The sequence below is a fragment of the Monomorium pharaonis genome, chromosome 9, assembly GCF_013373865.1.
Source record: "Monomorium pharaonis isolate MP-MQ-018 chromosome 9, ASM1337386v2, whole genome shotgun sequence".
Taxonomy (NCBI): domain Eukaryota; kingdom Metazoa; phylum Arthropoda; class Insecta; order Hymenoptera; family Formicidae; genus Monomorium; species Monomorium pharaonis.
In genome coordinates, this window is record NC_050475.1 from 2,268,055 (window position 1) to 2,289,481 (window position 21,427).

At 31.8% G+C, this 21,427-nt stretch overlaps 3 protein-coding genes across 13 annotated transcripts in view; 1 reads left to right on the top strand and 2 right to left on the bottom strand.

The window, feature by feature from the left end:
• The window catches only part of LOC105830948 (orexin receptor type 2), a 42,077-nt gene extending 37,406 nt beyond the window's left edge, over positions 1 to 4,671 (bottom strand). For 4 of the 5 annotated variants that reach the window (XR_003626514.2, XR_003626515.2, XR_004964585.1 and 1 more), the window contains exon 1: positions 3,943 to 4,671. The gene's annotated coding sequence lies outside the window, so the exon portion shown is untranslated. The remainder of the gene's footprint in view (positions 1 to 3,942) is intronic. The other variant, XM_012670688.3, reaches the window with a different exon arrangement.
• LOC105839038 (ATPase family protein 2 homolog) overlaps positions 1 to 21,427 on the top strand; it is an 88,878-nt gene that overhangs the window by 31,958 nt on the left and 35,493 nt on the right. The window lies entirely within an intron of this gene.
• LOC105830956 (protein croquemort) lies at positions 11,189 to 21,403 on the bottom strand. Of its 6 annotated transcripts, none has more exons than XM_012670709.3 (9): positions 18,865 to 18,944; positions 14,415 to 14,553; positions 14,159 to 14,322; positions 13,932 to 14,073; positions 13,652 to 13,855; positions 13,362 to 13,573; positions 12,813 to 13,107; positions 12,664 to 12,737; positions 11,189 to 12,300 (listed from the first exon to the last, which is right to left on the bottom strand). In XM_012670709.3, exons 1-9 carry the CDS (start codon positions 18,912 to 18,914, stop codon positions 12,033 to 12,035), a joined length of 1,548 nt encoding a protein of 515 aa, XP_012526163.1. In that variant the 5' UTR covers positions 18,915 to 18,944; the 3' UTR covers positions 11,189 to 12,032. The 6 variants fall into 6 exon arrangements, with proteins under 6 accessions (XP_012526163.1, XP_012526164.1, XP_012526168.1 ...); XM_012670710.3 differs by lacking the exon at positions 18,865 to 18,944 and adding an exon at positions 17,896 to 18,813; XM_012670714.3 differs by lacking the exon at positions 18,865 to 18,944 and adding an exon at positions 15,648 to 16,192.

The window sequence follows — 21,427 nt, forward strand, 5'->3', positions numbered from 1 at the left end:
ACGAACTGTATTATGTAAAAAAATAAATTTTATTAAAAATTTTTATTAAAAAGAATTTCATTAAAAAAGAATCTTGTATAAGTTTGAAAAATCAGATCTTTAGCAAATTATTTATTTCCCTTAAGGAATTAAAAAAATTTTTATTAAAAAAGAATCTTATATAAGTTGAAAAATCAGATCTTCAACAAATTATTTATTCCCCTTAAGGAAATCATATTTTTGTTAAAAACGGTTTTAATTTTGAGATATTCTAGTGTTTCACGATAAAATTTCTTCTACCTTGAAAATTAAGTCCTTACGTTTGTAGACCTACGTTTATATGAACATTATTTAAACCTTTATCTAAAAACGTTTTTAGATATTTAACACTTATTTGTTTACAGGTTTACACCCTGTACTTATAATAAAAGCAAACAAAATAAGCGGATAATTATAATGTTTCATAGTTAATCTACGACATTGATTAATTATCGAATCTGGGTGGTTTGACTGTAAGTAATTGCGTTATATTTTTCTTCTTGCTCGTAAAAATAAGATCTTCTTGCGTGATGCGCATCTAAAAGCTTGATATAGTCGACAGTAAAAGGTCTGCGGTATCTACGTTAAACTTTATTGAATTATAACGTCAGACGTAAGACGAAGACGATTCCGTGCGAGCTACTGCCCTTCGCCGATAAATATTCACTTCTAATACGAATAATTTATTTACTTCAGCTTAGGTGCGAAGAAAGGACGTTCTTAACTTGATAAAGATCCATGAAATGCGATATTCGCTTCGTGTTTTACAGGAATGTAAAAGATAATACGTAACAGATTAGATTGTTATAGTATCATTAATAGTCATTATGGCACATATTCATTTACCTCCGCGTGATCTGTCAGGCTGATAGCGAAATTGGCACCATTAGCTAATTTTTGCTATCGACCGATTTTATCGAATGGAAATGGCTTGGTTAATTTATCGTAAGTTCGTAAGAACCGTTTGCATATATGCACAGTTCACGTACGGTTTCATTTTTTTAAAATTGTAAGTCGAGAAGTCATAATTAATTTATTTAGGTCATAATTTAAGATGCTTCTTGTAGATATTTCTCTCATGCATATAAAATATCTTCGCTTCAAACAGAATGCGAAATAACGGTTTATTATCTCTTTGTTTTCAAACTTCAGTTACGGAGAATTTTACATTTATAATGCGAAATGAAAAAAAAGAAAAAAAAATGGAACGCGAATTGATACCTCAATTCGATTACTTTTCATTAACAGAAATTGATTACTAAATATCACAAAGAATACGCTACATATTTATTTTTCGCCTATTCTGAAACACTGCAAATATACATTTTGCTATATCATCAATAATTATTTATAGCAGTTGTGTTAACTGCATAATAAAAATTAAAACGCGGTAAAATTTTTTGAATTTTTATTTTTACTTAAAATTTTAAAGAGAAATTAATAATTTAAGTCAAGGGAAATCAGTGTTCTCGAAATTTTTACTTCCTTTCTACATACATTAAGTGCATTCAGTATACGCAATTAAATGGTTTAAATACATGTTATTGATAAATTATTTGACTAATATTGATAGATGTAATGTTGCTGTCAATATAAACATGAAGTGAAATTAATATTAGATTAGATAATACGAAATATTGAACCGCTTAACACACCTGTGTAATAATATAATGAAAATAACATTTACATTCGCGTAATGAGAAAATATTAAGTAATTTCATTTGCTGTTTACTTTTTCAATAATTACTCTAAATCAAAATTGGTTGTCAGAGCTAATCTTATTAGTTCCCAAGGGATTTTATTTCCCAGATTAATCTTCGAGATTAAAATGCTCGTCTTTCAGTTTGCGTTAGCGCAACGATCTCACACTCTTTTTTTACAACTGTCGTTCCTTTTAACTGCCACCGGTGGAAGGAACGATACAATTTTGATCTTTATCGAAAAGTTTTTAACGTTATTTTTCACCTAACCGTAGGAACTGCCAACCAATAAAAAACAGTGCTAATGTACTGTTGAAGTTCTTTTTCCCTCTCTTTCTCTCTCTTTCTTCGGGTTTTTATCGTGTCGTGATACGAACAACGAGACATTTACTCGTAAAACTTTCATGGCTCCGTCGGGTATAATTGAAACAACCCCGCCGTATCTTTCGTACTTCCTCATCTTTTAGTTCGTAAATGTTATCCACTCCAATGACATTTGTACTTATAACGGTATTCTGTTCCTCGCTCTCCTCGGCGATAGCGTAAGGCAGTCGGGGGCGGCGAGCTTTCAGCAATTAACTGTGCAAGCGAAAAGATACGTTTCCGCAATTGCGGGAAAATTGAACCGTGTTGCGTGTAGCTGCACGGGATTATTTCCACATGCCTTCGCATTCACCGGGGATTAATTTAACTTTCGGTGTACCGCAAGGCGGTCCATTATCGGCGATGCAACCGGTCGATTGGACGTACGGCGGGGCCGAGATAAATTCTCTTTCTACCTTCCGTGAGAGAGTCTGTTTCGCGTCGCTCTCCCATGGATAGATCGGTCTTTACGAGTGAGGACAAATGTGCTAGATACCGCGGCGTACCGGGAGAAGCCATGAGTGCATAAATTTCCGCTTCAAGTACATATACGAATGCAAACGCCCGTGGACTTTCAGCTCTCGTATAACGTCACCCCCGTTGCTGATTTATTGTCGCGTCCGTCGTTGCGTACCGCACTTGCGTCTCGTTCGTTGCGCGATACGCGCGATACGCGGGCCATTTCATTCAGGCTGATTGCCAAAACAACTCGTTAAATCTAATCGCGAGTACCGAACAGGAGGCAGCTGCGCTCACAGTATTTGTTCCTCTCTTTCTCTCTCTCTCTCTCTGTCTCTCTCATTGGAAGCATATAAATGCGAAAATACATAATGGAACTGTAATTTTACCCCGTGCAAGTACGGTCACGAAAAGTCGCGTGGGCCTGCCTTCCCGGTTGGCTCGTAATATTAACGGTCTTCCTTAAGCGAACGTATCCGCCGTACCGCAAGATTAGACTCTTATTTCCTGCGCACACGTTCCGAACTGAATATTTTGACAGATTTACGCGCGGGCGTGTTATTCCGAAATTTCAATGAAATATAGAAGTGAGAAGATGCGTTTAAGGGATCCTGAGTGTTATAGAGCTCCGCACGTAACAGTAATAAGATAAACCTTTCCTCTCTTTGTTTGCAGCCGCAATTTAAGTGGATTTATGATACAATTAGATCGCGTCCTGTTCTATCTTCTTTTCTGTGACTTATTTGTGAAAGAAGAATGAGGTTAAAGAAAAATGTCGAGAGTAATCCGTATTTTACGTTTGTCAAACTCTCCGTGAAATTAGATTCGTTCTCTACAATAAGCAGATGCACTTGAATTACTCACATGTTTCTGACTTTCTGCTTTTCATACAACAATAGAGATGAAGTTAGAAAAATAGTATGGACTTAATTCTATTTTTATCTTTCAATCTAATAATGTCGAAATTCTTAATGTAGTCTGTTATATTCACAGTGCTTGCACTTCTTCGAATAAATTTAATTTAGTTTGAGCAATTTCGTAGATCCCGATTCAAAATTTCATTTAAAAATATTAATAATAAAAAAATGATAGTTAAAAATATTTTTGTAGTTAAGAAAAAAGATGTCATTCCATGATATCAACTAATAAATTATCGCACAAATTATATATTCAACTACTTATACAGATGTTATTAGTTAGGTGTGAAACTTTAACGTTTTATATAAATTAATACTTTTGAAATGAAAATTTTCATATATAAATTTTCCACTTTTCAAAATTTAATCAACGTATCGAATTTCGATTTGTTTCAATCTCCAGAAACTATAACGCCTTACATTTTTAAAAACATGCAATTCAAATAACTCATTAAAAGTCCCGATAACGCGTGAAGCGCTATTACCTTCCATTTATCAAAGGGGAAAAATCGCCGACGACGACGGTGTTTGCACGCGAACCTCCTGCCGAGCGAAAAATCGAAGATTACATTTACGCGTTGCAAAGTTTCGCGCGACTTCACAAAGTTTTCGAAACCCGCATTTCTCTCCGACACATTTCGCCGTTTTTCTCCGGACTGCACTCTCCGCGCGAATCTCCGGATACGGGCTGTCGCGAGGAGTAGTCGCCGCAGGATCGTTACGGTGTGTTTGCTCGGGTATAGGCAAACGGGTGTGAACACCCTGGAACGAAACGAGGGTACTTGCGCGCCTGATCTCTCCTTCCGCGCGGAAGGATGCGAACGCGCCGGCAGACTCTGCGAAACTGAGGTGCGCTGTTTTAACGAGACCGTGAGGTGTGTGTGTGCACGTCGGTCACGACGACGCCGCGCGCTTGCACGCCGCGAAAATTGCTCAATCTAGAAGGACCAAAATATTTCACCTACTTGTACTCATACCGGCGTTAACTACTTTTCTCCACCGCGAGATTGCATAATCCTGGTGCACACCGCAATCTAAAAAAAAATATAGTTTGACGAGTCAATTTCTAATAACGTCAAGTAATTTGTAAATTCTTTGTGAAACCGTATCTCTCATGAGAAAACACTACTGGATTAGCGAAAAAATTATTAGAACCAATAGTATCAGATTCGAAATGCAGGTTTTTTCCATAGTTCCAATAGATTTTTTACACGTATAAGGGATTTTTGAAATAATTTTGAGTAAATTAGCTTTAATTAAATTTTATTATGTGGCTTTGTTGCAATTTCAAAATTCCAATAGAACATGTCGGAACTTTAGGAGTTAAGCAAATGTCTGTCGAATATTAATCTTCGATAGAATGGGTTATTAAAGAGAAATATTAAATTTCTCTTTGACTTTGTCTTTATGAAAGAGAGTTATTGAGTTACATACGCGTTCATTTTATTATTTATTTCTTTATTTCTTTTTCATTAATAAAAAACTGCAATGTGAAAACAATGCTCACAATAATTTTATCAATATTTTGACCAATTTTGTGCACTCGTTACTTAAATTACATTTATAAAAATTTCTATAAAGGAATTATTTATTTGAGACTCGATATTTAGTTATAAAAGGTTTTAATACATTTAGTAATTTATATTTATTAAACAACATGACGCAAAATTTGGTATAAAAATTATAATCTATTTTATGCTGACAAAATTCCGACAAAACTGATGCGTTGTGAGATATCATCTGAAGGCAATTATTGAAAAATTTTTGTTTCAATTTATGATTCCATTATTGCGGAATATTTGCATAATATACTTATAGGGATAAGATGGAAATTTGAAAAGTGACTTCTTAATTGTTTCGACGTGAAATATGGAAAACGATTTAGAAATGAAACAATCTAGAAAATTGTTTTTGTCTTATATATACTATCTCGGCATTAACCCAAATTCGTTTTCTTGCGATAACGCAGAAATACAATACATACATGTGCATGTATTCAAATGTGTTCCGATTATAATCTCTATACATGTAAAGCCATTAATATTACTTCTATTAAAACCTTGATGTATAATGGTAGTTTCTCGCGATTATACCATTCAATTTATTTCTAATTATAAAAATACTGTAAATGGGAAGTGATTTGTAACTTATCATATAAAACCTTAAAATTTTTTTTAACTTTGATATAGAAAAGTTTTCCAATAGTAGACATATTATATAATTTTTTAAGTTTCAACATTTACTCTCAAAAATAATGGAGTGATCTTGTCACCAATGGTGTAAATGTGTATTGAACATTTGGTGTTATATAGACGTTATCATTTTTTGGAATGTTGAAAATTGTTATAATTAAACTGGAGATTTAAAAATCTTACGAAACAAATCAATTTTTTTTAAATAGAAAAATAAATAAAATTTTGCTACGTATTTTTGAAATCAATTCTAAATCTTAATTCTTAAACAAAATCTTCGTTTTTAATCCCTTAAAATTCGAAATCAACATTTTTATTGCGAAAGGATTTCTTTCTCAGGTTTGAATTTAAATATTTTACATTCTGATTATAAATCGTCTTGTATATCTAATGCCTTGTGTATCGAGCGTCTGATATATTATTTGCGAAACGTTTTTCAGCAAATCGCCATCCCTATCAAGCTATTCATCGTCCTTTGATATTTATTCGCAAGTTCATTCATCATCAACCGTTGAACTACTGTCCCTGTGCATATCTTCGTCGATTTATCGCGAGCTACATTTTCCAGTCGTCACTAGTCGTCCGCTTTTGCGCAATCGGGTTTAATATCTCTTCGTTAACATTAATTAATCTTATTCCTTAGGGAACCAAGGAAAGAGGGGGGACTGTCATGGTGTACTGGGTGTGTAGGGGCAAGATTGCGCGACCACCATGACAGGTTCCCAAAGGTTCCGCAAGGTACTTGATTAATAGTATTTTGCACGGTTTATGTATCTCTGTGCTTATCGCTCGCGATGAAAAATTTTTGCTACTTTGAAAGTTTGAGGTATAACCGTTTAGGATTAGCACATAATGTGTGCTTCTTTTTTTGCTTACATTAATTATTACGTTGGAAATATAACGGTGAAGTTTATCTCCGATAATGACTTTCTACGCTTCGAACTTCAGCACGAAATATGTACAGAGCACGTATACCGAGATTTCTCAAATATTTAAAAATGTAAATTAAATCACAGAGGAGAAAGATTTAACATTTCTTCTATATAGTTTTAAAGTATTCTTATATTTTAAATTAAATTTCCTACAAGAAAAACAGACAAGTTTATTATTTTAAAAAATCTGTGTTATAATCGTTATTATTTTCTATTATAATAGTAGCGTTATGTAAACATGTCAAATCAGTAAAATTTTATAAATAAAAAATGAAAAAAGTATTACTTTATATTGTAAATAATAATTTCTTCTATTATTATTAAAGTTATAAAAAAGAAGAAATGTTAAAAAAATTTTTTTAAATAAAAGATAATTTAAATTATATAAATAATAAACATAAAATTGCCACAAGAGAGAAAAAGTGAAACAATTCCATATTCCATATTTTTATTTTCTTTACTTTTATATGAGTTCTCAAAATATTAATACAATCTCTACAATATTATTCTTATACATACCTATTGTATATGCAAATTTCTATATTTATATGTATAATAAGCGGTTTAAAGGCGAGAAGATCTTATTTCCTGAAAATTTTACCTTTTGAACTTATTTAGTTTTCGTAGGAAATCCTGCAATATTATTTTGGTAATACGAGCATACATTCGACAATTTATGGAGTGTAATGTGCAAATTTATGCCGTGTCCAAGAAGGAAAGTAATATATATTTATAACGTCTGCAAATTTTTTTAGAACCGGTACAAAATTTTTTTCGAGCATAAAAAATATTATATTTGTACACGTAGTATATAATAATATTATTCTCGCGAACAGTGTTCCTGTGGGGACCGAGAGAACGGCTGCAAGTAACAAATCAACGCGAGATATAAAATCCTCCAAAAATAAAAAAATAGAATATAGGCTGGAAAAACCAGCGGAATACAGATAAGCTTGGGTGTACACGTGCGGGTGAGCTTTTTTTATCGTTTCTTTTTAATCTTTTTCAATACGCAATTTCTTTTTTTCTTTTTGCCTCTGTTTTACGAAACAACTTCCACTGAATGCACTTAACAGACGGAAGAGATACTACCGCGTCAAGCTTGCAGCACCGTCAACTCTGCGCTTTACGATCCTCTTCAGCGTGACTTGTACGACCTATATTTCCACCTGTGAGAACGTGAAGAGTGATGGGTAAAGGTGCAAAAGTAAACAATTTATTTCATTTGAGTGTACTCTAGTATCCCGACAATCCCTTGTCCAATACGAAATGTAATCTCGAAGAAAGTTATTTTTCAAATATGACGGAAAGCCGATTTGCTCGGATTGATTCGTGGCGAAAGTAATCAAGAAAATGAACGAAAGAATAAAAAGAGTCGATGAAAAATAAAAGTAAATACTTCCACGTTTTTTATAAATAATAAAACTTGGTGTCAATTATCCTCAATCAATATGTATTATAACGGTACGTAATATGACGTCGAGAAGCTGAATAAAAAAAAAAAAGTGGCAAGAGCCAACTAGTTGCATTGTTTTGTGACAAAGGAGGTCCGGTTGTAATCAATCATAATCAAAACCTCTTTTTATTCATTTTTTAACGCTGTTATGTTTCAACAATGATGTATTATAACGAGTAACATAATTATAAGAAAAATTGAAATGCTTTTTAAGATGGCAAAATACGATTGCGCTATTTAATATTAAATTCAATTATATTTAATCGATACTCTTTTAAATAAAAATATGTTTTGAATGCGAATGTCAAGTTTAAACGGATTCGATAATCTTAATTCTGATAATTATTGAGTAATACATTTAACAACAAATAATTCAAATGTTACGTCAAAAGTAAAATTAAAAATTTCGAATTTTTCTCTATAATGTATAAAAAGACAATTTTACAATGTATAAAAAGATACACAAGATGTACAATTAAGTATTTATTGTTTATGAGAAAGATTTAAAGAAAAGGAAAATTAAAGGCTAAAGACAATCTAACGGTACAATCCGGAAAGTATAATAAAAGATGCAAAATACTATGTACAAGGGAAAGATAATCTAACAGGGTACAATCCGGAAAGTATAATAAAAGATGCAAAATATACGTACAAGGGATGGAAAACCTAAGATATTTAGAGAGAAAATATAAGCTTCCGATATATATCCATATTTAATTATAATTCCAATTTCCAAGACAATGAGAAATTAATTTGATCATAAAATACCGTTCGATAATACCGCAAAAAAGCGGTTTATCTTTTAGTATTGTTAAATCGTTTTGTGTTCGTCATTAAAGATTCGTTAATTGGAAAGCATTGAAACCTGCGCATATGTAAATTTCTCGGGACGAAAAAGATGGATAAAAAGATGCAATATAAATTACTCTTTAGAGAGTGTCCCAAATGACAGAGTATGCTACCATGGTTGATACCATGGTTGATGATTCAAATTAAAGTAGAACTGAAAACACTCTTTATGTTTAATCAGTTTATGATTCAGTGTTCCACTCAGTATTAATCGATAAAAATATTCATGTAACTCGAGGAAGGAGTCCTTTCTCAATCATTTTATAGCTTCACATTAATTACTTTACTTAATTATTCCATCAGTTCTTACAAGAGAAGCGATCCTAAGTCATAAGCTTCTCTATTTCGCAACCAAAGAGCATAAATTTACAAGCAAATTACGCTACAAGAATTTCATATACTTACAATGTGCAGGGAAGGATATAATAAAACGCATTTGAAACGCTTTCAATAAAAGTTTCATATTTTTTCACATTCGCGCATATACATCTTTCTCATTGTGTATCACAGATATTTAGAATGATAACAAGTATTAAACTTCGATTGTGTGAAAGTGTATGTTATTACATCTAAAGTTATCACGTAAATCAGTATAAAATGAAACGGTCGTTATATGTGAGCGTTAAGTAAGCTTTAATACGCAAGTATATAAATTTTTTTTCCGAATTTTCAGCCAATAGATCTTTAGTAATTTCGCATGACGCAATATTATTTCATCGCATCACAACGTACTTTTTAAAGATCTAACAGCAATATTTTTAAATAATTTTACCGCAATTTAATCGCTATTACACATAATTATTGAAATAACAGCAAAAATAATACAAAGGTATTGAAATTATCTATTATTAATAAAAGTCGCATCGTGTAATAAATCTCACCACGCATGACATTCATAAACGCCGCATTCACCGCGTTGCAAATTACTTATACAATCATTCTAACAATAAGTTCATTACATACATTATTATTCGCATTTCGCTAAGCTGTAATTGTTTGGCAAAAAGAGGCTGCAATCATAATAAATGACTGTTGAGAAGATTAGATCTAAAATCATAGCGCTTATCATTCCTTTACAGCTTTAAACATTTTGTGATAACGTTTACTCTCGTGTGTACGTATATATATGGTATTTTATATGTAACAGAGAAAACATCATTAATTTAGAAAAAAAATCATCAGAATTCGCAGATTATCATTTTTTTAAAGTTTTAATACGGCATAAAATTGCAAGAAACAAATTGTTTTGTTATTCTACTTTTTATTCGTGTACTGTGAGATTTTATCATTTTCATAAATTGATGTGTGTTCGTTGCACATGTGGTAGATGTTTTCGCTGAAATTTGATAAATCTTAATAAACTATGATAAAATTGTTCCATTCTAATAATTTTCCTTGATGTCAAAATATATTGTACATTATTCTGCTTACACTTACAGATTTATATATCACTATATTTTTGCTATGAAATTGCAAAGAAACCGAGTTTTAGTTTTCCATTGTCGAATTGTATGTGAAAATAGGATGAAAAATAATAAACAAGACAAATTTATTTGTTAATTCGACCAACACTGGCAATCGTACATGACAAGCAAAGTTGTACTTTTTTTCAAAGTCTACGTTTTGGGACACATTTTTTCTTTCTCACGATACACTGTCTTTTTGAAGATATTGACGAACAAAGAATGCGACGGTTTGAGCTGAGAAAAATCTCGAGATGGCTCCGGTGAACGAGACCTCCGCATTACGATCGCGAGTGCGCGCACACTCGCGATCGTAATGCGGAGGTCTCGTTTACCGGAGCCATCTCGAGATTTTTCTCAGCTCAAACCGTCGCATTCTTTGTTCGTCAATATCTTCAAAAAGACAGTGTATCGTGAGAAAGAAAGAGTGTGTCCCAAAACGTAGACTTTGAAAAAAAGTACAACTTCGCTTGTCACGTACGATTGCCAGTATTGGTCGAATTAACAAATAAATTTTTGTTAAAAAAAAATACTAGCGGTTTGAAATTGGTTGCTCTGGTTATTAAAAATAAAATTTAAAAATATGTAAAATTATAAAATTTAAATTGTTCTAAATTACATCTCGAAATATAATTCGCGTAATCATGAATTATTTGATACAAGTATTAATAATATAAATTTTAGAATAGTAATTGTTAGTTCATTACAAGTAGAAAATTCACTAACTGATAAATAATTTATCTTACGACTGTCATAAAATTGACGAAGTGACATTTAAAATTTATTCGCGCACGCGTGATTCTATAACTAGAGTCTTCTGTAGAGAAAGTAATAATATAATATCTAAAATAATAGTATATATTTTCACAGTAATATATATTCCTGATAAAATGCAGTAATATTAATAGATTTTTTAATTGCACTGTCATATATAACCAATCGAAAAAACGTTTTAGTATCTCTGAAGATTGTTCCATCGCATAAATATTTCATATATTTTAATGTCTATAATGTCTATAAAAGCTACATTTGTTTCACATTTTAACAAACGTAAAAATAAATCTTCAGTTTAACATCTTATTAACAGTTTGAATTATACTTATTACTATTTATTACTGTTTACTTGAAAATTCATAGCCACACTAATAGCTAAAGTAGGCACTTTCGTACCTTCGTGGTACATTAACTGTTTCTTATCAAATATTTATAAGACATCGATACAGTCTTACCTCTACTCTATAATTATATTCGAAATTAAGGAAGAAAACTTGAATACAAAGGAAGTAAAAATCAAAGGAAGTAAAGTAAAATAAAAATATAGTAAAAACATCTTAACGCTAACCATGGCACGTAAAAGAGCACGATTAATAAAAGTCCGGCGCCAAAAATATAGAATATTTTTATTAATGTTAAAAATATTGTAAAATTTTATTTTGACAGCAACATAAAGTTATGCAATATTTTTTATGGACGTGATAGGTCTTACTTTACACGGGAAATTAACGATTCAGACAAATATATGTACAAATTTCGATATCTTGTATCTTCTAAATTAACGATTTAATGAATAAACAGAATTTGCTGCGTTATGATATATATACAAGAAATAATGTGAATGCATAATATAAAATCAATTTAAATTTCGGCGTCTGACTTATAATAATCACGCGTAAGAGGAAGTAATTACATTTCGTTTCTTGTTCTAACATCGCCATCGTACTTGGATATTAATATCTGGCCTTCCTCTCCTTGCCATCTTTGTCGTATATAAACAAAGACTGCGATGAAGACTATTAAAACTCCGATTCCCCCTATTCCGAAAAAGGTTACGGTACCTAATGATTTAAGAATTAAAAATAGCTGAACTTTCTTCGCATATTCGGCAGTTAAATTAGCCTCTTGAGTAAACCACAGCATTGGAATATAAGTCTTCTTTATATTCTCGAACATACTAAAAAATCAAAAATAAATTAAATAAAACATTCTCTCAGCCATTACTAAATTATTTAAATTAATTAAAATTAAAAAATTATTAAAAATGTACGCGTACATAAGAAAATATAATCGTCTTTAAATTCTTAACGTAATTACTACTATGTTCTTTTCGAATAATTTGGACGTTTTTAATTATTCATAGTAATTTTGATAAAAAACATTATTAAGTATCAGTATTTTAAATAAAACGTTTTGTCGCATTAAATATTCTATTAATAAAAAAAATTATCTTGTTGATTATATAGTAATGTAATAATACGTAATTAACAGCCTACAGAGTTTCGTCTTTTTTCCTTAGTTTGAGGAAAATGCTATTTACCTTGTATCTTTCACCGGTTCCAGTAACAAATTTAACTGCACTTGCGCCTTAACTGCGAGTGGAACACCTGTGGTCTTTAAAAATTTTTTCTGTATAATATTTGTCGTATAATTTGTTTATAGCATTTATAATTTATGCAAAGTATTTACCGGTTCCAAAATGAGCATTAGTGAATGTTTATTTTCATCTGGTGACATTCCCGTTATGTTTTCTCTGTAACTCGGGTCTGCTAGATAAAAGTGTGGCATACTAACAAAAGCTGGCGCATCATATTTGCAAGATGAAATATTTAATGTTCCGCTAGGTCCACAATTCCCATTAGGACAATAACATTTTCTTGACGGTACAGATTTACCATTATCGAGCATATATTTGTTTGCGATATATTTGTTTCCTGTTATATCTTGAACTTCCGTTGTATTTTCGTACTGTAAATCCAAAGATCTAAATAATGAACATATTATCTTAATACATATTTTTCCATTATCCATAGTATTTGAGACTTGACTTTGAAAAAATTAAAATCACCTTTTAATACTAATTTGTATTATAGATATATATAAAAACTAACAGCAAGAGAAGCCAATAGAAAAAAATAGATACTTAACATTTAAAGGATTATTTATTATAACACAATTTAATGCAGATTTTCATATTAACTTAAACGACATTTATTATAATGTTCTTTCACTACTCACGTGCAAATATCAGGGAGAAATATAGACAATGTCTTATTATTCTTTAAAGGTGGCCAAAAATCTCCCAATGATCCACGTATCTTACCACACGAACCATCATATTTATCTGTTCGGTTACTGAAATTCCATTCTGACATCATTCCCATGTTGTATAAATCATCAGCTCCAGTAAATATGTTGAACGTGCCGTCGTAGGTATCCGAACCATTCCTCTGTGAGAAAAAAAAAGAAATGATAGTTTGCAGGCCACGTTAAATAATTCAACGTACGTTTGTGCCATTACTACTCACCGCATAGAACCATGCAAATTTAGAGTAAGGTATTTTGGTTACTTTCATCTTTAGCGCAATGTTCAACAACGTGTCATTATATCCGTCGAAAATCAGCGTTTTCACATTTTTAGTTAATACTAGCTTCTCTCCTAAACTCACCATAACTTCATCGACTAACTTACGTACGAACGGAGGCTTATATTTTAGCGTATGGGCAATCGTCTGAAATTGAATTATTACTACAATAGAAATTCGTTTGTAGAAAGTTAACTAGTTGTACCAAATAATTACACCTTACCGCGACTATCGGGTTCAAATTGGTAATCTCGTCGGTTAGACTCCCATTGGACAGAGATTCCTCAAAGAACCATTCCTTCTTCCTAAGAAACGTGACAGTTCCGTTATTGTTCCATATTAGATTCAATTTAGTATCAACTTCTCTGTGAAAAAAACACAATCTGGTATCATATGGTGACTTTTGGAATATATAGTAAGAAAAATTTTATTTATAGAGATAATATTTACCGAAAAACATAAGGCCCCATTTCCTGAAAGTGCGGTTTAACATTTGACGATGCATAAAACTGATCTGGATTAGTCCAATTGAACATATAGAACTTGAAGTACATTGGAATAGGAGTTTTCACCCATAAATCGAAAGTGAAGGATGTTTTTGTTAACGTCAATATCTGTGTAAAAATGTATAGATTATAAGTACATGATTCTTACATAATATGTATATTGATTGAGATAAAGTTTCTGGACTTCTTTGTAAACATACCTTTACAAATATCAAATCATATATTGTTGTGGCCCAAAGTGATCCTACGATTATTCCAAGAACCATAATTACTAAACCGACGATTGAAATAATTATAACTTTCTTACGGGATCGCTCCATTTTTATGGGAGGTACAGGTCTGAAAAACAAACAGCAATCAGTATTCCTTTTTTGAGACTTTTACAAGATGAAAACTTCTATTCATTGAACAAGAAGATTGTATCAATTATTCTTGCAATCCTTGATTGTGATTAAAAAATTTGAAATCAGAATCTGCAGAAGTTCCATTTGGCATCATAAAATGTTATTAAACATCGTGAAATAGATTAATTCCAGAATTTTTTAATATTTAGAATTGCAGTATTTTAGAAATATCTTTCATAAACATAAGAAGAGAACATTTCATATTGAGTTTTGTTATAATCGTAACTACAAAAAAAAATTAGACAAGAATTATGCGACAAAAATATTTTAATTAGAGTAAGAATTAAAATAACAAATTTTTGATGGATTATAATATAATCAAAACGTCGAATTTTTATTCTCGATTTTTACGATAACATCAACCATTATTATTTAATCTTATTATTATATAAGCAAATTGTTTTGTCACAGAAATGGCTTCTAGAATGACATCTGCAAACTCGATAGTTTGTCTGGCTTCTGTCTGATAAGTTAATTATTAGAATTTATATATTTTATTTTTCTTAATCATTAGGAACTCGTAAAGAAAGGTTTATTTATTCTTACAGATAATATACACGGTCGTGCAGGAAGTACGGTAGTTACATGTAAAATCATTCATGGAACAGCGCGAGTACGTTTGTCAATACACAAGTTATCTCAAGTTATCTGAGCAAACGAAATGTATCGAGTGGTCGAGGCGAATGTTTTTGCATCGTCTCTGGCGTGAAACGTTTGCGCGTAGCGATGACAGAAATCATCAGGATCGGGTGAAAACCAAAGCTCGGCCACAGTCTGATTGTTATGTTTTAATTGAGATCAAACGATTCCACGTCACTCCCACTCCCACTCACGGACGTTTCATAGACACCGTGTATATGTCAGTCGTATGTAATAGGTATAGGTGCCGAGCGAAACGTAAACAAGTGATTTTGATGATTTTATCGACGATTTTATCGAAAATCTCTCCGTGGATCAAAAGTAACGTTCGCGACCGTAATTGGGCTGGCATAACGCGAGGTTCGATGTATATACCGGGTGTACGCTAACCTGCTTACCGCTGTTTATCTCGGTGACAATCGAGAACGGGCGAGAGACAAGACGTCGCGAATTGTCTCGGGTAAAACGGACCCACAGCGGTGCACCTTAATCGCGGAAGATTGCAATTTTGTCACATCATGGCATGAAAGTTTCATGACAAGTGTGTCATCGGAAGACGTCTGCAAACCTCGACATTTCCCTTTTTTGGCCTACTGCACTATAATGCACTTTCTGCACTCGATATTTGTGCATAGCAATACCTATATTGTGATTTCTATAGATGAAACTGCTAGGTTTCTTAAAAGATTTAACAATGTACTTGAATATCAAATTTAGGGACGAAGAATACAAATATAAAAATATACGAAAAAAAATGTAAAAGTTGATGCATGCTTAACGGAGCAGTCTGAAAGTATGCGAAAATTGAAAGTAAAATAATAAAACAATTTATATTATGCTTTGAATATGTAGCACATTGTATTAACATAAATTTCAATTTTTTAACTGTGATAAAATACGAAACGTTCAAACTAAACTAAACTGAGATTAGACTAAAAACCCTTTCTTTTATAATTTGGAATTATATAATTATAACTCATACTTTGAATTGAATTGAAATTTTAAAAAATATCAGATTTATGAATACAAGATATTTTATATATTTATATATAAAGTATATAAAACGTATATTAAATTTATTTAATTTTTAATATTTGTATATAAAATATATTTCATATTTTTAATTCTGATTCCAAAATCAGAATTTTTTATGCTGCAAATTTTCCTATTCACATTTAGCTATTCGTTAATTTTTCGTTAATTCTTCGAACGAAAAGTATTTCCGTGAAATCGATCTTTGTAAAATTCTATATATAATAGTGCTGAATGTTACGTTACACTTTGCAGAATACATTATAAGCAAGAGTGTTAATGATTGAACGCATACTGTGCGATGACTGGCAACGCTATTGTTTCGTACATTATTTTAAATCAATGATTGTCGAATTAGCTTGCTCGCGTCGATGTTGACTATAAGTATCAAAATTGAGTAAGTTAATATGTTTCTTTAACTAAATTAAAATTAATGACAAATAATATTTAGTTTACATTAAAAATTATAAACAAAATATAACAAAAACTTATCTTTAGTGTATCGCTCTAATGATATTCGAACATCCTTGGAAGCATTAGATATCTCTAAAGGAGCTATATTCCTCTGTGTGTGTGTGTGTGTGTGTGTGTGTGTGTGTGTGTGTGTGTGTGTGTGTGTGTGTGTGTGTGTGTGTGTGTGTGTGTGTGCATATATCAATTTCTTTCTTGGTCAGAAAATTCCTGATATATCAAATTGAAAATTGACGTTACATATACTACAAATTTTCAGTACTAGCAATGAATTTCGAAACACAGCGCTTCTGTGACTCTTAATTAACAGCAAAATTTTTATTACCTCGCCGTTGCGCGAAGCTTTTTTTTACTATACATTATACATGCGTAACTATAACACTGTCATTAAGATAAGAATGGACCTATTAGTTAGTCGGAAGTTTTCACAACGCGATGCTTACGATTTCCTTTAAGTATTAACTTTTGTTTATTTCATATGTGCGGCATGTAATGAAGTAAGTAAATCGCCTTTATTTAATTTATTTAATTCAACGTCTGCCAGAAATAAAATTATGAAAAAAAAATAGTCGAAGGAAAAAAAAGAAAAAAAAACGCGTGACGACGCTGAACCAAGTAAAGATAAGATAGATAAGAAAAAAACTAGGAAAAAAATATCCAGAAACGTGATCTCATCAACATTCATAGACACTTCGATAGATATTATCAAATGTTTTATCTCTATTGTTGTTCCTTAAATATTTAAAGAAGTTTAGTTTTGAACAGCGTTCAGGCTTAAAACACTAAAACGGTTAAAGATGAAAATTGTAACAGCTTTAAACATTTTAGCGTTTTGAAATAAAACATTTTTAAGTATTTAAGTATTTAAAAACGGAAATAGAATTAAAATCTATTTTAATATCTTAAAAATTAACCTCTTCTTTTTTAACTGTATATTCTTTTCCGAAAATATAATCTTTAAAAATCACATTATCATATATTTTTAATACGATATGTCGAATCTTTGTTCGAGGAGATTTTGGCAAAGGTAATCAAGTAGCATTCGCATATAGAATATATAGATAAATGAAAACGGTTGCTGATTTTTATCAAGATATTTTAATTACACTGACTCGTGAGATTTTTTAATTCTTACCGGACTGACGTCTGCGTAGAGATTGCATACGTTCGCGTTTTAGATTCCTGTGGGACTGAGAATTCAACCTCGTTATTAGCCATTTTTTTCTCCTTTGAATATTTCGAGAGCTCATCCGAGAAAAAAGTAACAACAGGCCACTTTTCCTTTTCACCGAGAAATTAGTTACACATCTCGACTGCGGTCTTCGAATCACTCACGCAATTAATTTACTTTCACATTGATAGTCACAGAGAAAATAAAAAATGGAAGGAAATAGAAATCTGCCGGTCTTATAAAAATTGAATGTTACTTCCGTGTTATTTTTTTTGATGGAAGTTTATCCGTTAGGATTAACTGTTGGGCACAAAGTCTAATCATTGATTGAGAATATCGATGACAACGAACGCGGGGCGAATGATGTCAATATGATTGTTAGATTTCGAGTGGTTTATTCCGATAAAATTGAATATTATGAAAAGTGATAGGCTGCCTTGGTTTTATCAAGGTAAGATAAGATCTCCTTTCGAACCAGTTACAAGACATTTCTCCGAGTATAAAACGATGGGATCTTACTTCACGATAACTCATTTTGGCAATCTGTCCAGATTCAACACTTTCTGAGCTTCTCTATATTAAAAAAAAAACTGTTGTGTTATGAAACTACAATTTACTGATTCAGGGACGCATCAAAAACGCACGATTTTGCGAATGAAACCAATCAAAGCGAACATCCCAAGGAAATGGCTAATTAAGAATCACGAGAAGAACTTTGAATACAACTTCGGAGTTTTTCATCGTTTTTCCGCACTTTTTTTGTACCATCGATGAATTGCAAGCTATAGCTTGTATGCAAATCTGGTGTTGATTTTAATGAAGTAAGACTAATTAAAAATGTCGAGCTTTCGCGACGAATCATAATCGCCATCCGTTAGTATAATCTCAATCAGGTTCTTTTCTAGCCTTTTTGCGTAACTCTGGACACCTTACTTGATACATGCGATGTCTTCTAAAGCGATCACCTCGATACTATCGTCCATTCGATAGAATGATACGCAGCTTCCACAAGAAAATAAAAAACTATTTAAATAATGAACGCGAAGCATGAAGAATATAAGAACTTTGCAGATGTTAATCCACTGGATGATAAATTATAATGACTAATCGTTCAGCGGAAGAAATAACGGAATTAAAAGTGGGAGAAAATCACAGTATTTTTCACGGCTACATTAGTAAGCATTGTATATCCTCCGCTCAAAGTTCAGATTTATTCGTGCAATTACACGCGTGAGCGATAAATATGTAAAATAATGTATGTGAATTCACGGATCGCTCAGAGCGATAGATAAAACATGTCTGCACTAGCAATTTGTTCAACTCGTTGAACGGAAATATAAATACTGTCTCGAGAATATTGAACAAAAATTATGACAAGCCCCGAGTAATTTTGAAAACCGCTCTTGTAATTAAAAGAAATTATTTAACAATTTAAATGACTTTTGACGTTAAAATTAACGCGATATAAACACTGTAAAAACTTGAATTTAAGCTATGTGAAATAGTATAAAATTTTAATAAATTATTCAACGGATCTAACAGATTCGTAAAAATAGACAGACACTTAAAAATTAATGAATTCATTAAAAAATATATATTAGAATAAAACTTTACTGAATTTTGCTAAATTAAGTGATATATCATTTTAATATATATTATATATTATTGTAACAAAATTACACACACACACACACACACACACACACACACACACACACATACATACACACATATATATATATAAATCTTAGATTATATTCACATAATACTATTTTTATTATAATGGCTACTTTTATGTACGTCTTTTGTATTCAATGTGCAGATAACGTTGGATAATTTTTTTTTACATTTTTTACTCTATGAGTCATCGAAATGATTTTGAATTCGGTTCATTAGTATTTTCTTATCAAGTGTAGTTCTAAATTCATTTACATATTTTACATTTATAATTTGAAAAGAATATATGAATGCCAATTTATTTTCACAACATCGATATGTACAGTTTATTTTTCGTATTTTTTGGTATCCTACTTATTGTAAACTATTTAAATATATTGTAAACTATTTAAATATATTGTGCATATTGTTACGTATTATATAACATATATACATACCATATATTTAAGATTACCTATTTATTTACTTATATCTATTTATACAATATAAGTAGGATAATTACAAAAAGTGTTAATTACTGTTATACATAATATATTTTATCCCCTATTATTTATATTTATTATAAATATCGTTAGTTTAATATATACTGTTGCTTAAAATTTTTCATGCATGGCATATGCCGAGCGCGCTTGAGTGCTAAAAAATTGGGAAAGTGAAAGTAACATCGAGGAGAAAACATTTTCTTCACAATTACGTAGCATTATGTGATTCGAACATATCTGCAAGAAAGCTATCACATCCTGCGGCACTACCAGCGAGAGACAGACACTAAAAGAAAGACCAATGACACGTACGATTCACGCTTTGTTCATAATGACTCACACTTGCAAAGTATCGTTTGTTTTCGCGTATCGCAGCATTTGTTTATTTTCACTTTAAATTTTCAAAAGAATTGCATAAGAAGTGAACGCATTATGTGAAGAAATGTGAAAGTCAATTGCTTCACAAATGCGATTTCATTATAAAAAAGAGGGATTTGTTCGTAAACGTGTTTATCTTGTTTTACTTTATAAAAAAAGAGATTACATCGAAATCTACATTCCTTCGTAAAATAAGAAATTACGTTGATGATACTATCATGCAATAATAATAGTCGTACGATATTCTCATTAAGTTACTTTCTTATCACGCCGATACATTTTCCGATTAGCACTTTCTTATAACACCGCGTAATTGCAAACACTCATCACCGGCAAATTTTTTTGTTCTCGGCGAATGATAAAAGCAATGTGTGTTCGCGGCGAGCGCATCGATCTTCAGATCAACAAACAAGGGTATTCCGCGATTCAATTTTAACGATTGATTCCCGATAATCGGTGACCTTTACCGGCTGAAACATCGTCACGGCGATCGTCTCGATTTCCCCATATCGACATAGTATCAGTATTAAGCCGACAGTGATTTTTTTTTTGATAAAAGATTCACGCGGCTGGATCGCGTAGATTAATCGGAAACAAAAGGATCCTTTTTACGCACCTGTTGTCCTCGAAATCCAAATATATACTTCTTATCGTTTGTTTCGCCGCGCCGGCACCAACTCAAAGCTGCGATACAATGCGAGTGCGCGCGATCTCGCGCCCCGACTACGTCGCGACGCGATCGCCACGGACGCGGTGAAACGTGCGCACACGCAGCGCCTTCATACAACTTCACTTTTTCTCCATCATGTGTGTGTGGGCGCGTTGGCCGGTCAACGATCAACAACTTTTAGGATTGTCACGTGACGCATTTCTGATATTGTAATTTTGTCCCGACAAAATATGCCTGATATGGAAGAAATCCGCGCGACGTCTTTTATGTTAATTGATAAAGAGAAGAT

Excerpts from the sequence above, each read along its gene's own strand:
- LOC105830956 (XM_012670710.3), bottom strand. The coding sequence starts at position 17,978 with ATGGCTAATAACGAGGTTGAATTCTCAGTCCCACAGGAATCTAAAACG. Across the intron at positions 14,554-17,895 it reads TCTACGCAGACGTCAGTCCG|ACCTGTACCTCCCATAAAAA; the intron begins GTAAGAATTAAA and ends TTTGTTTTTCAG. Across the intron at positions 14,074-14,158 it reads ATGGGGCCTTATGTTTTTCG|AGAAGTTGATACTAAATTGA; the intron begins GTAAATATTATC and ends TTTTTTTCACAG.